The sequence below is a fragment of the Phycodurus eques genome, chromosome 5, assembly GCF_024500275.1.
Source record: "Phycodurus eques isolate BA_2022a chromosome 5, UOR_Pequ_1.1, whole genome shotgun sequence".
NCBI lineage: Eukaryota > Metazoa > Chordata > Actinopteri > Syngnathiformes > Syngnathidae > Phycodurus > Phycodurus eques.
In genome coordinates, this window is record NC_084529.1 from 9,334,944 (window position 1) to 9,350,520 (window position 15,577).

General features: G+C 42.9%; 1 protein-coding gene across 4 annotated transcripts in view; it reads right to left on the minus strand.

Annotated features, from left to right (window-relative positions):
* The window catches only part of zc3h18 (zinc finger CCCH-type containing 18), a 70,232-nt gene that overhangs the window by 15,208 nt on the left and 39,447 nt on the right, over positions 1 to 15,577 (minus strand). For all 4 annotated transcript variants that reach the window (XM_061677408.1, XM_061677410.1, XM_061677409.1 and 1 more), the window contains exons 8-11: positions 13,478 to 13,592; positions 12,421 to 12,686; positions 3,715 to 3,897; positions 3,368 to 3,493 (exon numbers count right to left, since the gene is read on the minus strand). In XM_061677408.1, the coding sequence (XP_061533392.1) occupies positions 3,368 to 3,493; positions 3,715 to 3,897; positions 12,421 to 12,686; positions 13,478 to 13,592 (690 nt within the window). The remainder of the gene's footprint in view (positions 1 to 3,367; positions 3,494 to 3,714; positions 3,898 to 12,420; positions 12,687 to 13,477; positions 13,593 to 15,577) is intronic.

Consider the following 15,577-nt stretch of genomic DNA (forward strand, 5'->3'; position numbering starts at 1 on the left):
ATTTTTAACCTGAAAATAAACAATTATGCTTGTATATCGATTGCTCAAAATAAATCAGGGCATCCATCCATCCATCCATTTTCTACCGCTTATCCGGGTCATGTCGCGGGGGCAGTCGCTTTAGCAGGGACGCCCAGACTTCCCTCTCCCTAGCCACTTCATCCAGCTCTTCCGGGGGGATCCCGAGGCGTTCCCAGACCAGCCGAAGGACGTAGTCTCTCCAGCGTGTCCTGGGTCGTCCCGGGGGTCTCCTCCCGGTAGGACGTGCTCGGAACACCTCACCGGGGAGGCGTCCGGGAGGCATCCGAATCAGATGCCCCAGCCACCTCATCTGGCTCCTCTCGATGTGGAGGAGCAGTGGCTCTACTCTGAGATCCTCCCGGATGACCGAGCTTCTCACCCTATCTCTAAGGGAGGAAACTCATTTCGGCCGCTTGGATCTTGTTCTTTCGGTCACGACCCAAAGCTCGTGACCATAGGTGAGGGTAGGAACGTAGATCGACCGGTAAATTGAGAGCTTCACCTTTCGGCTTAGCTCCTTCTTTACCACAACGGACCGATACAAAGACCGTATCACTGCAGACGCTGCACCGATCCGCCTGTCGATCTCCCGTTCCATTCTTCCCTCACTTGTGAACAAGACCCTAAGATACTTGAACTCCTCCACTTGGGCCAGGAGCTCATCCCCGACCTGGAGAGGGCATGCCACCCTTTTCCGACTGAGGATCATGGTCTCAGATTTGGAGGTGCTGATTCTCATCCCAGCCGGGAGCGAACTGCTCCAGTGAGAGTTGGAGGTCACGGCTTGATGAAACCAACAGAAGCACATCATCTGCAAAAAGCAGAGATCCAATACTGAGACCACCAAACCGGACCCCCTCTACGCCTCGCCTGCGCCTAGAAATTCTGTCCATAAAAGTTATGAACAGAATCGGTGACAAAGGGCAGCCTTGGCGGAGTCCAACCCTCACCGGGAACGAGTCCGACTTACTGCCGGATATGGGGACCAAACTCTGACTCCGATCGTACAGGGACCGACCAGCCCGTATCAGGGCGTTCGATACCCCATACTGCCGAAGCACCCTCCACAGGACTCCCCGAGGGACAGGGTCGAACGCCTTCTCCAAGTCCACAAAACACATGTAGACTGGTTGGGCGAACTCCCACGCACCCTCGAGGAAACCTGCCGAGGGTGTAGAGCTGGTCCACTGTTCCACAGCCAGGACGAAAACCACACTGCTCCTCCTGAATCTGAGATTCGACTTCCCGACGGACCCTCCTCTCCAGCACCCCTGAAGAGACCTTACCAGGGAGGCTGAGCAGTGTGATCCCCCTGTAGTTGGAACACGCCCTCCGGTCCCCCTTCTTAAAAAGGGGTACCACCACCCCAGTCTGCCAATCCAGAGGCACTGTCCCCGATGTCCACGCGATGTTGCAGAGGCGTGTCAACCAGGACAGCCCCACAACATCCAGAGCCTTTAGGAACTCCGCGCGAATCTCATCCACCCCTGGGGCCCTGCCACCGAGGAACTTTTTAACTACCTCGGTGACCTCAAACCCAGAGATAGGAGAGCCCGCCTCAGAGAACCCACACTCTGCTTTCTCATGGGAAGGCGTGTCGGTGGAATTGAGGAGGTCTTCGAAGTATTCTCCCCACTGACTCAAAAGTCGAGGTCAGCAGCGCCCCATCCCCGCTAGACACAGTGTTGGTGGTACACTGCTTTCCTCTCCTGAGACGCCGGATGGTGGACCAGAATTTCCTCGAAGCCGTCCGGAAGTATTTCTCCATGGCCTCACCAAACTCCTCCCATACCCGAGTTTTTGCTTCAGCGACCACCAGAGCTGCATTCCGCTTGGCCAGCCAGTACCCATCAGCTGCCTGAGGAGTCCCACAGGCCAAAAAGGCTTTCAGGGCAACCCCTTTTTAAAATAAGTTTGATTTTCATTTCTCACTGAATTAAAAAACTTTCATAATTTTGAGGACTTACCTGTGGTTGACTTCCTGCATACACTTATTTTTGCAACATTAAATAAATAAATTGTTTGTGTGCACATTGAAAAATCTCATTTGCCATCAATAGCCCACATTTTTGGGATTTTGTAATACTGTTTAGTTCGCTACAGAAAATACTGAAATCTGTTAAGGTGAATTCATTTATGTTGAACATGGTTTGTTTATTAGTTAAATAAAAATGGCTAACAATAGTCCTTGCGAGGGATGTGTTATGTGAGTCTGAAGATGGGGATCGTTTCCCCATGTTTATATTGTCAGTGTGCCCATAAAGTAAGTACATTTGATTTATAGCACGTTTCACATAGGACTCACAAAGTGCTTCACATAGTTATAGAAAAGTAATTCAGTACATATATAACATACAGAAAGACGACATTTTACAGTTAAGATAAAAAAAAATAAAAAATCCAACAAATGTAATCTAAAAAATACCAAAACAAAAACCTAACCAAAACAATTGAGTCCTACTGATTTTAGGCACAGACCGAAACAAACAACTCAAAGGGAAGTGGATCCCACAATTTGAGGACAATTGACTGCAAGGCTCTATCATCTTCAGTTTATTTTGTATGAGCAATAGGCAGTCATACCAAATCCACCAAGTATGGAGGAGCCTGACCATTCAAGGATCTGTAAGTTGAATGTTAACATTTTGTACCGGATTCATACATGAACAGGGCGCCGGTGCAAGGACGACAGAAGGCGAGGGATGTAGCTGAACATTTGGGATGGAGACTAAAACAGAGTGGCAGGATTCTTAAAATGACTGCAGATAGTCCAATGAAGATTTACTGACTCAGGTGAAACACTAATTGCACTTGTCAAGATTTGAGGAGACAGAGGCATTATTGATCCCTTCTAGTTCAGAATGAGATTACATGGGCCTAAGTATACAAATATTTTATAGGTGGAAAAAGTAGTAATGGGTTGCAATTTTAATATGTTCACGAAAAAGCCTGATCTGATCGAATATGCACTCAAAGTTTCTTCTTCTTCTGATTCACATTTCTGCGTCTCTCTGTGTGCACCGGGCATAAGGCAAACAAAATGTCTGCAAGGAATATGACTGGATAAGACTTTTTGACCTAGTGTGAATTATATTTATGTCGGTAAGCCTATTTTAGTAAGCATTAACTAAAAGGAATAGGTTAACCTTTTTAAACTCTGCAGTGGAAATAAAGCGGCACAGAATACGCACAAAATTATTCAAAAGGCGCAGTGGGGCCTTGAATCTCAGTGAGCTAGATTTTTTACATCTAAAGGAGAAAATTACTATGAGTGACAACATGCACAAAGTGAAATTTGTCAATAGGCACTTTGAGTGAGCGACTCGTATTTTAAATGCAAACAAACCTAGAGCGGCTCCCACTGAACGAGCTGCGATGGGAGGAGTGGCTGGAGTAGGAGCTTAACGAGGTGGAGCGGCTTCGGGAATGAGACGACCCAGAGCCTGTGTAGGATGAAGAGCGAGACGAAGACCTGTAGCAGACAAACAGTGTAATATTTTCTAGATTAGGTTAAAAGAAGAAATAAAAATAAAACAGAAACAAAGATACAGGGACATTGCCTGAAATTTAGAGTGCTGTAAAAGAAACTCATTTAGTGGACATGTTTTGGGGCAGGGGGAATCACAAGCTATACATCAGATATAAAGAGGGTTTTAATCATGATAATGTATGGTGACTTGCAGGTGCACATACCGGGAAGAGTGTGACAGAGAAACAGAAGAACCCGAACGACGATTTCGCCGACGACCTCGAGGTGGGGAGCCCAGTCCGGATCTTCTCCTAGGGGATTTTGACCGACGCCAAGGGTCCTTCCACTCATCTGGTTGTCTCATTAGTGGAACAAGCTCTTTCTTCGTGGGATGCTCCATTGGTCGGCTGAAAAGATGGAAGACATCCATAATGTCTGATAAGACACGTGTCAGTGTAAAAGGACTGACTGCTTTCAGTGTTTCTTACTTGATTAATACAGGAAATAATTGTTTTGTTTTTACATTTTTGAACAAATTACTTATTTTCAAGCCAGTTGGATAAATGCAAATACAAGGTGGTATATCTTAATTTATTCACAAGTTAAATAAAATTAACTTAAGAATGGATTTTCACAGACATTTATGACAAAAGCGATTGTTTTATTTGGGCTGCACTGACTGGGATGTGTGCAGGACATCTAACAATCAGCGTACTCAGCGTCTGACATCCGACATAGGTTTCTGTATGTGCTGCCATGTACCGTAATTGCCAGGATAAATTCCAGATAGATCATCAAATGCAAAACCAACCACAACGAATGAATGAATTGCACCTTGTCAACAATTGGAGTCAATTTCACACCATCGCACACTACTGCCGTGACAGCACTAAGGATCAGAATATTGATTTAAAAACAAGGCAATCATGCCCTTCTTGAAAATCTTAAATGTGTTATTATGTGGCAGGTTAACGACCAACGACGAACAACAGGTCATCACATAACGGGGCTTTTGAGTTTATTTCTGTTTAAAGTCTGTTTAACTTCAGTAATGCAAAAACCTAAACACTGATCAGAGGGAATTAAAATGGACGGGGGATACCCCCACTGTTGTTTCAAACGCTTGGAGTACTGTATGGAAAGTAATAAAGCTTTTTTACATGTTTTGGTTGATTTGTACAAATGCCCATTTAAGCTTAGCACCACACTAAACAAGGAAGACTTTAAATCTAAACTAGCTTGAGTTGCTAATTATCTCATCCACCGCAGATAAGCATACACATTGTCTTGTGCATACTAAATAAATAACCTAGATGAATGATACATTTCACAAGTGTGATGCAAGAGCAACTAGATGATTCAACAGACTGTGATACTAGAACTAAAAATAGAATCTCAAGTTATTTTTAGCACCAGCCCACTTGATGAAGCACTTCGTTTGCTCAGGCCTTATCAAATGAAACGTAAATAAAGCACGTCAACAACTGGGTACAATGATGTTTTCAAACCTCATCAAGTTAATTAACTTACTTTATGATGCTTCAGGAAAATCATAATCCAGTCTGAAGTGACGATTTGAGAGGAAGTCAGTTATAAAGGCTAAAGCAAACATTGCATCATGTTTGTGTGATTATGCACAGCACAGTGATGTAATTTACTTTACAATACTCAAATACAAATCTTAAACGGTCACAAAGAATTTTTCCAATGAGTCAAAAAGGTCCATTCATTGAGGTCAGTCAGGCCACATGCGATAATACTGTAGTCTTTCAAAACAATGTCCTTTTCAATAAAAACAACAAAAAAATAAACTAAAAGGTAATTTCTATTTTGACAAATTAAATGGTTGAATAAAACTAGAGTCCTGTCAGGATGGTGTTAAAAACACTTTTTTTTTTTTTTTTTTTTTAACTTCTGTCCTATTACTCAGGGGCTTCACACTTCATAGGCTAAATAACAATAAGTCAAATGAGCACTCAGAAATGGTATCTATCAATAATGCTGTTTTGTTAGCAACATTAACAGAGTTAACATAGCACTTCCTTTATGATGTTCTAATTCTAAAAGGCAAAGTGGACCACTCCAGTGGGGGATTCAATCAGCTTAGTTATTGATACACGGCAACTTTCACTAAAATCACATAAAACACTAATAAGTCATTCTGGTGCAACGGATAATACAATGGCTAATGCTAACAAAGCAAACAGTCCACTTATGTGTCGCTACTTGTCATTGACGCACACAGCTGAATGAAACCTAATGGCGCTTACACATTGCATTTGATTTTCGCAGGGTAGGACACAGGAAGGCTTCTTCAAATGGGCCTTCAAATGACAAAGTTTGATGCTGTAGCCTGGCTGTCCGTTTTACATCACCATCGATTATTTTACACTTGAGACTATGTGATTCCCGGGACGTACATATCATGGAATCAATGAATCCTTACAATTTATCATCACTGAATACAGATACAGTAATCCTCAGCGACGTCACGGTTTTTGCTTCGCGGTCCCGCTATATTGCAGATTCTTACTGCAGTTGTTATTCTCTTCTATACTGTTGGTACAACATTTTTGTTTTCCATTGGTCTTGCTCTCTTTCAATATATTGTGTTTAGGGTTGGCACGATAGCAAATTTTTTAGAACAATATAGTTTCCCAAAAACTTTCATGATAAACGATAGCACTGTTGATGGATTTTTGTAATGCCATTGATATAATGATATTAGAGCATAATAAAGAATTGTAGACATCTTACAATTTCTGCTCTGGGAATCAAACATACATTGCCACCAGAAAGTATTCACACCCCTTCACTTCTTCCATGTTTTGCTATGTTACAGACTTATTCTAAAGCTGATTTGAGTAGTTTTCTTTAAAAAAAAAAAAAAAAAAAAAATAACATAATAGGTACATATGTATTCACACCCTTGGCTTGTTGAAGCACCTTTGGCAGCAATCACAGCCTCAAGTCTTCTTGGGTATGTCTCTACGAGCTTGGCACACCTGTTTTGGGGCATTTTCTCTCATTCTTCTTTGCAGAGCCTCTCAAGGTCAGTGAGGTTGGATGGGCAGCGTCGATGGACAACCATTTTTAGGTCTTTCCAGAGATTGGAAAGTCCGGCTCTGGCTGGGGCACTCGAGGACATTCACAGGCTTCTCCTGAAGCCACTCCTTTTTTATCTTGGCTGCTTGCTTTGGGTCATTGTCGTGTTGGAAGGTGAATCGACGCCCTGGTTTGAGTTCAAGAGCATTCTGGAGCAAGTTCTCGAATAATTCCTCTATATTTGGCAGCTGTCATCTTGCCCTCTGTGCGAATGAGTTGCCCAGTTCCTGCAGCAAAAAACAGCCCCACAGCAGGATGCGGCCACCACCATGCTTCACAGTGGGGATGGTGTTAGCCAGGTGATGAGCAGTGCCTCTTCTTTTCCAGATATGACACTTGCAATTCAGGCCAAAAAGTTGTATTTTGGTTTCATCAGACCAGAGAATTTTGTTTCTGCAGGTCTGAGAATCCTTAAGGTGCCTTTTGGCAAACTCCAAGCGGGCTGCCATGTGCCTTTAAGGGAGAAGTGGCTTCCGTCTGGCCACTCTACCATAAACGCCTGATTGATGGAGTGCGTTTGCAATGCTTGACCTTCTGGATGGTTCTCCTATCTCCGCAAGGGAACAGGTTCTTGTTCACCTCTCTGACCAAGGCCTTTCTTCCCCGGTTAATCAGCTCAGTCGGACGACCAGATCTAGGAAAGGTCCCGCTGGTCCCTAACTTCTTCCATTTCCGAATAATCGAGACCACGGTGCTTTTCGGGACCTTCAATGCTGCTTAAATTCTTTTGTATCCTTCCCCAGATTTGTGCCTTGACACTATCCTGTCTTGGAGGTCTGCAGACAATTCCTTAGACTTCATTGCTTGGTTTCTGCTCTGATATGCAGTGCCAAATATGAGACCTTATATAGACAGGTGGATGCCATTCCAAATGATGTTCAATGAACTGAATTTACCACAGGGGGATTCAATTCAAGTTCTAGAAGCATCTCAAGGATGATCAGTGGAAATCAGATGTACCTGAGCGTCATAGCAAAGGGCGTGAACTTATGTACCTATTCTTTGAATGTTTATTTAAAAAAAAAAAAAAAAAAAAAAAAAAAGAATTTTACACAAATGTCTAAAAATACGATTTTACTTTGTCATTATGGGATATTTTATGTCAATTATTATTTTATTTTTTTTAAAGAAAACTGTTCTCAAAACAGCTTTAGAATAAGTCCAACAAACCAAAATGTGGAAAATGTGAAGGGGTGTGAATACTCTCTGGTGGCACTGTATAAGCACAACTGTGAACATTATAAGCACGGCTGTGCTTATAATGTTCTCTTATTTACTAAAGTAGGGCTGCATTTCAAAAGAACAGCAAATAAAAAAAGACCAGAGAATCTTATTTCTCACCATCTTGGAGTCCTTCAGGTGTTTTTTAGCAAACTCCGTGCGGGCTTTCATGTGTCTTGCACTGAAGAGAGGCTTCCATCGGGCCACCCTGCCATAATCCCCCGACTGGTGGAAGGCTGCAGTGATGGTTGACCTTCTCGAACTTTCTCCCATCTCCCGACTGCATCTCTGGAGCTCAGCCACAGTGATCTTTAGTTTCTTCTTTACCTCTCTCACAAAGGCTCTTCTTCTCCGATTGCTCAGTTTGGCCGGACGACCAGCTCTTGGAAGGGTTCTGGTGGTCCCAAACGTCTTCCATTTAAGGATTATGGAGGCCACTGTGCTCTTAGGAACCTTAAGTGCAGCAAAAATCTTTTTGTAACCTTGGCCAGATCTGCGTCTTGCCACAATTCTGTCTCTGAGCTCTTCAGGCAGTTCCTTTGACCTTGTGATTCTCATTTGCTCTGACATGCACTGTGAGCTGTAAGGTCTTATATAGACAGGTGTGTGGCTTTCCTAATCAAGTCCAATCAGTATAATCAAACACATCCTGACTCCAATGAAGGTATAGAACCATCTCAAGGATGATCAGAAGAAATTGACACCACCAGAATTAAATATACGAGTCTCACAGCAAAGGGGCTGAATACTTGTGGCTTTGTGATATTTAAATTTTTCTTTTTAAATAAATCTGCAAAAATCTCAACAATTCTGTTTTTTTCTCTCAATACGGGGTGTTGTGTATACATTAATGAGGGGAAAAAATTAACTTAAATGATTTTAAGTTAATTTTGGCTGCAATATAACAGAAGGGGTCTGAATACTTTCCGTACCCACTGTATATGCACTTTTCATAAGTGCTCCCAGTGGGAACTTCCCACTGAAAAGTTCTCTCTTGCTTTATTTTCTGATGTTTCTCAGTCTTTTACCCAACTTCTTTGGCTATGATGTGGGTCCGTATGTGACTGTTTCTGGGTCCGGACGCAGACTGTGGTCCCCCAGTTAGTGACCTGTTTTAAACAATGTCGCCACAATCGAGCAAGCCAGAACGAGCTGTTTAGCTCCTTAGCTGTCAAAGGTTTCCCAGTTGTGTGCATCTACAGAGCCAAAGTTGTTCCCGCCAGCGGCTCGCTGTGTTGTGAACACAACAACAAAATTTATCAAGTCTGGAGAAAAGTCTCTGTTGTATTTATGGAATGATAACCCTTCGTCCTCTGCCTCTGATTGGCTAGCACCAACATACGACTTGTACTTTTAATGCATAATGATTTGCTGAAGCACCACAGCAACCCGCGCACCCACACGCACACATGCGCGCACGCACACACACACACACACGCACGCACGCACGCACGCACGCACGCACACACACACACACACACACACACACACACACCCGTAGTTAAGCAATACTGTGCGTTTGTGTGTCGATGGACGCAGATTGATCATGTTTTATGCCTCAATGCTCATTTTTGTGCATCTCAGAGGCGGGACGCACATCAATTGAGTAGACTTTACACAGACCTGACCGGTATTGGCCGATAATTAGCATTTTATATTGATCGGCTTTAATGTCATAATGCGCCGATCCGATCAATGACGTCACTGATCGGCTCCGCAAAAGGAATTTATTCTGCGTCGCCATCGTGTACAGTATATTTGAATTCAAAAGCTAGTTTATTTTTAGCTTTGTTGTGTGTGTTTTGACGTAGTACTGTAAATATCTGACAACCACTAAAGTTATTTAAAAAAACAAAAACATGTCGGCGGTGTGGGACAGACAACACGTCTGAGACAGACAACATGTAATGCGTGGATCAGACTACAAGACAAATTTGGTCTTTCGCAATTGTCTCAAATAAAATCTTGTATTCCGATACCACCGCATCCCATCTTTTACGATCACTGGGCTTTATCTTGTCAACTCAAACGCGACCAGATACACTCATTACCATGGTGAAGACACCGTGACGCGTGTATTATCCATCCATTTTCTACCGGTGGGACATGCTCGGAACACGTGTATTATAAAAACAAAATGGGAAAAACGTGTGCTGGTGGTCACTGGTGCTCGGGAAATTACGTTCATTTAAGGCTTGCTTCAGGTACCGTATTTTCACGACCATATTAAAAGACGCAGTCTCAGTTACGGGGCCTATTTCTGCATTTAACACATACTGAGGCGCACCGTATTATTGGGCGCAGGCATGGTAAAACATACGCTGGCTTAAAACATACGGTAGCATGCATGCATGCTAAAACATGTTTTTAAAAAGGCAGCGGGAGCAAAACTGAGTTCGGTTGTACTTTATTGAAGTATTTAACAATGTAAATAGTGAGTTCGGTTGTACTTTATTGAAGTATTTAACAATGTACTCACGTTATTTTTTTTATCAATCCTCATCCACAAATCCATCAAAGTCCTCATCTTCTGTATCCGAAATGAACAGCTGGGCAAGTTCTCCAACAAACATGCCGGGTTCCCTCTCGTCATTGTCAGAGTCAGTCTCGTTGCCGGGGGGCTGTTTAGCAATGATGCCGGCTTTCGCGAAAGCTCGGACAACAGTGCAAGCAGACACAATACATTCGCATATGATGCCGTAACTCGCCCGGCGCTGCCTCCTAGTCTTAGTAAAGCTGTGTTTGCCATCTGTCATCCATTGCTCTCACGTCGCTCGCAACTTCACTTTGAACGCCCTGTTTACACTGATGTCCAGGGGTTGGAGTTCCTTCGTCAAGCCTTCAGGAATGATGGCAACCTCCGAGTTATTGCCCTCAGTTGTATGGTGACTGTAGAGACGCTTCTCCCGGCTGTTCTTTGATCATTAATCCATTGCTCGAGTTGGTCTTCCAACTCGGGCCAACTCGCCTTGTTTCCGCGGAAACTCAGGTTCGTCTTCTTGACTTGGCGAAGCTCGTTTTCCTGCTTCCTCCCACTTGCGTACCATGGATTCGTTGATCTTGAATTCTCTTGCGTCTGCACGATTCCCATGTTCCGCCGCATAACTGACAGCTTGCAGTTTAAACTGTGCTTCGTACGCGTGTCTCTTCATAGGTGCCATTTTCGGGGGTTCTTAGCCAAACCGATGTTGTTTTGCACAATGCACATACCCGCACTATATACCTACTGGGGGCATGCCTTTAGCGTCTTCTTTCACACGCACCCTTTCCCCTGTCCTCAGTCACGTCCGCCTTTCCTCTATATAAGCAGCGTGTCAGCAGGAAATGCTCCCAGTCAGTCAAGTGGTGCGCTCATCAACGTCACACAACAACATTTACAGATTTTGGAACTCGGTGCACACATAAGGCGTGCCGTGCCCCGTCTATTTTAGAGAAAATGTAAGATTTTTAAGTGCGCCTTATGGTCGTGAAAATACGGTATGTTCATGTACTTTTAATGCGATAGCGCTCACAAGCAGGCAACAAAACGTTATGTAGCTTAGCAAGCTCGTGCTAGTACTAACAGTTGTGCGTAAACATGCCGCCGTTCTGTTGAATCATGCTTTAAAGTTCCGGTGTGTGCGAAGTAATTTAATTACAATAAAGTAATTCAACTACAGTAAGATAGTTCCCATTATTTCTGTCATGTTGTAATGTTGGTTTGACCTGACACGACCTGACTCGAGCAGTGATTTCCAACCTTTATGGAGCGAAAGGCACATATTTTATAATTGGAAAATCTTACGGCACACCAACAAACAAAAATGTCACAAAAAGTGGATCCACAGTAATTCATATCTCCTTCCTGCCAGCTAATAGAAGAGCATTTATTTGTTCTGTCTGTCACTATGCCTCACGGGCATGAATAGAAGAACAAAGATACATTATTTCTTGTCAATGAATAATTTTTTGAGCAGTTAAGTAAAATGTTATAATTTCCCACGGCACACCTGAAGATTACTCATGGCAGACTAATGTGCCACAGCACACTGGTTGGGAATCACTGGACTAGAGAAGATACTCAGTATACAGTACACAAGTATATACAGTAAATGAAAAAGTCATTTATATAGACACATTGCTCAATTTTGGGATTGGATCGGTGATCGTTTTTAAACTTGCTGATCGGCCCAAAAAATCCTGATCGTGTAAAGCCTACAAATGAGATCCCTGCATCACATTTGTAGTTTTATAGCCGCATGTCTGCTCCCCTCCTGCGCCGTCTGACATGACGATTTTGTCTGATAAGAAAAGGGGGATGGTTCCCTGTAACGAGGGGTTTAACTGATTGACAGGTAATCCTCCAATCATGACAGTGTCGTTCCTAGCACGTGTTTGCTTACCATAAGTAATTAATTTTATATTTTATCATTAAGTCATTCAAGTCATCATTGTCAAGTCCAGAGCCTTTAACTCCCTAGTCCAGTCTCAGGATTTTAACGTTTTTTTTTTGCCAAGTCACAAGTTATCAAAACAGTGACTCGAGTCACAATTACTCGAGTCCCCATGGCTGTTTCCTTGTATTTGAAAAAATTAGAGGTTGATCAAGTTGAAATCTTACTTACTTGGGTGGTAAAGTTAAAGGTGACTCTGGTTTGAGTTTGTTATCATCTTTCTTCTCCCGGATGTCTCGAGGAGGACGCATCTTCGGCCTCTCCTTCTCATCTCGCTTTATCCTGTCCCTCTCCCACTCCTCTTTCCGCCTCATACGCTCCTTCTCCCGCTCTCTCTCCCTCTCTCGTTCCCTCTGCCGGCGCTCCCGTTCGCGATGATCTCGCTCCCGTTCTCGATCTCTGTGCCTCTCTCGAGGGTCCCGTTCCCTTTCACGCTCCTGGAATGGTAACAAAATCATTGGAATCTATTTTGTAATACATTCAATATTTTTAAAAATCAATCTATGGAATTATCAAGTCACCCAGGGATTGACATCTCCAGCCCTTCTTGAACAAAAAAAAAAAAAAAAAAAAAAATTCTTTAAAGGTCAAGTTTGGTCAGGCTTTCACAGCTAACCCCCCCACCCCCCAACACACACATACACACACACACACACACACACACACTGGACGAGTAGTGAAGTAACACCCTTTGGTGTGAACTTGTATTAGACTGCATTCACACTGCTTTGCACACATCTGGCCCTCATTACATTTACGTATGCCATTACATCATGATATGACACTTTTATTGCAACCTTCCTGATTTTTTTTTAACATTCAGTACACTTCTCCTCTTCTAGCACGCTCGGTAAAGGTGGGCCAGGGCCTGACAATTTTGGTCATGAGTGTCATACAATTACTGTAAGGCAAAGGTTCCTTGAGAGTTTTTTAAGTGGTACCTTGCATAAAATAAAAGGAATGGTTAGAAATAAATGCGATTGGTTGGCGACCAGTTCAGGGTGTACCCCGCCTCTCACCCAAAGAAAGCTGGGATAGGCTCCAGCACGCCAGCGATTCTAGTGAGAAGAAGCGGTAAAGAAAATGGATGGATGGATGAATTTGAAATAAGCCACCAAGTCAAAAAAAAATGTTAATAAATATTTTTTTTTTTTTTTAAATAAAACAAAAAAGACCCCAGCATTACGTGAGCATGATGCAGAGGAACAGCTGAATGGAGGATACTTACATTATAGTGGTAAGGAAGAGGAGCTTCCGTATACTGCACTCGGAAGTTTTCATACTGCCCACCTCGCCATAGGGCCTCCATTTCATAGTCATGGTATGGATCAGCATATTGATCACTGCAAATACAATACAGAAATTTAACAGACTCAACAAAGACATTGGTATATATTTAGATTTGATTTAACGGTTCACTGATTACCCCTGGACCCTTTGTTACCTTATGAACACAGTACAGTGGAACCTCGGGTTACAAACGTAATTGGTGCCGTAAGAGAAAACACACCATTATAAAGAAATAAAACACTAAACAAATATGATATGATTGCTCATTAACTTTAACTAAGAAGGGGAAAGAGGAGGATTATAGCTACTCATTGAAGAAGAGTCTTGTTCCATAAATAACACAGGGAAATTCGAAATCACGTTTTTTCTTGTCTGTTTCATTTCTAATTTATTGGTTGATTCTGGCACAACAAACTTTTCAAGGTTATCGCAATAATGTACCTAGTAGGGGTCTTCTGATCATGGTTTTATGCTGCAGATTCTGATACTGATCATCCATGAGGGAGATCTGCCGATCACTGCCAACACTGTTCATATGGATACGCTGTAAATCTTTCAATGTATTTATGGTGAGTGATAGAGTTTATATGAGGGACATGTTTGTTTGGGTTTGCTTTCCAGGTGCTGTGCCTGCCCAATGTGAAGTGGGACGCTACACTAGAGTTGGGTGATTATGCGGGGAAAAAAAAAAGATTATTTGGATTGATATTAAAATCACGATTAATAAACATGATTATCATTTATTTTACAACTTTTTAGTTATTCAACTACGAAAACTAAAGTTTAAATAAACAAAAGAAGAACCAGAAAATGAATTAGTAACATTAGTAATATATTAAAATAATAGAAATAAAACAAAAAACAAGTCATGGCTAAAAACGTGCCAATGTTTCTAGCCATGGCTGTATTGTCTATTAAGTGTCTAAATAAATCCAAACATTATTCTGGCAGTGAACAAATATTTAAATATTTTTTTGTAATTCTAATTGACCTAAAATAGGAAAAGTTTAGTCTGATTTCATATCACAGTCAGGAAAAAAAAAAAAGCATTTCTTTTAAACCAGTCAATGACGAGCTGCTTTTTCTGCTGTATGTGACTTGGCCACTTGGGGACAGTCTGGTGTGGTGCTTACAAAGAGCTACTCGTTTACTGTAAGCAAAAGAGAAATCAGGTTATAAATTGAATAAACACATTTTTCACAGTTTAGGAAGAATGTATGCCCGTGAAAATTTTTGTATGAACTATCTGTGTTACTACGCCGTTTGTGTGTGAATTTTCAATATTTGAAGGTAAATCTCTCCAATGATCAAATGCTAATCATAACTAGCTCGTCAACAGGGTTTTCCATTAATTGTTGGTATAAGCTGGTGATATCGAAAATGATGCCTTGTATTTCAATATGAAATGAGGGTAATGAGAGCCTTTTTGGCCTGGGGGACTCCTGAGGCAGCTGATGTGTACCGGTTGGCCAAGCGGAATGCAGCTTTGGTGGTCGCTGAAGCAAAAACACGGGCATGGGAGGAGTTCGGTGAGGCCATGGAGAAAGACTTCCGGACGGCTTCGTGGAAATTCTGGCCCACCATCTGGCGTCTCAGGAGGGGGAAGCAGTGCACCATCAACACTGTGTATAGTGGGGATGGGGCGCTGCTGACTCGGGACGTTGTGAGCCGGTGGGGAGAATACTTCGAAGACCTCCTCAAAACCACCGACACGCCTTCCCATGAGGGAGCAGAGTCTGGGTTCTCTGAGGCGGGCTCTCCAATCTCTGGGGTTGAGGTCACCGAGGTGGTTAAAAAGCTTCTCGGTGGCAGGGCCCCGGGGGTGGATGTGATTCGCCCGGAGTTCCTCAAGGCTCTGGATGTTGTAGGGCTGTCCTGGTTAACACGCCTCTGCAACATCACATGGAGATCGGGGACAGTGCCTCTGGATTGACTCAGACTGGGGTGGTGGTCCCACTTTTTAAGAAGGGGGACCGCAGGGTGTGTTCCAACTACAGGGGGAATCACACTCCTCAGCCTCCCCGTACCGAACCTCGAT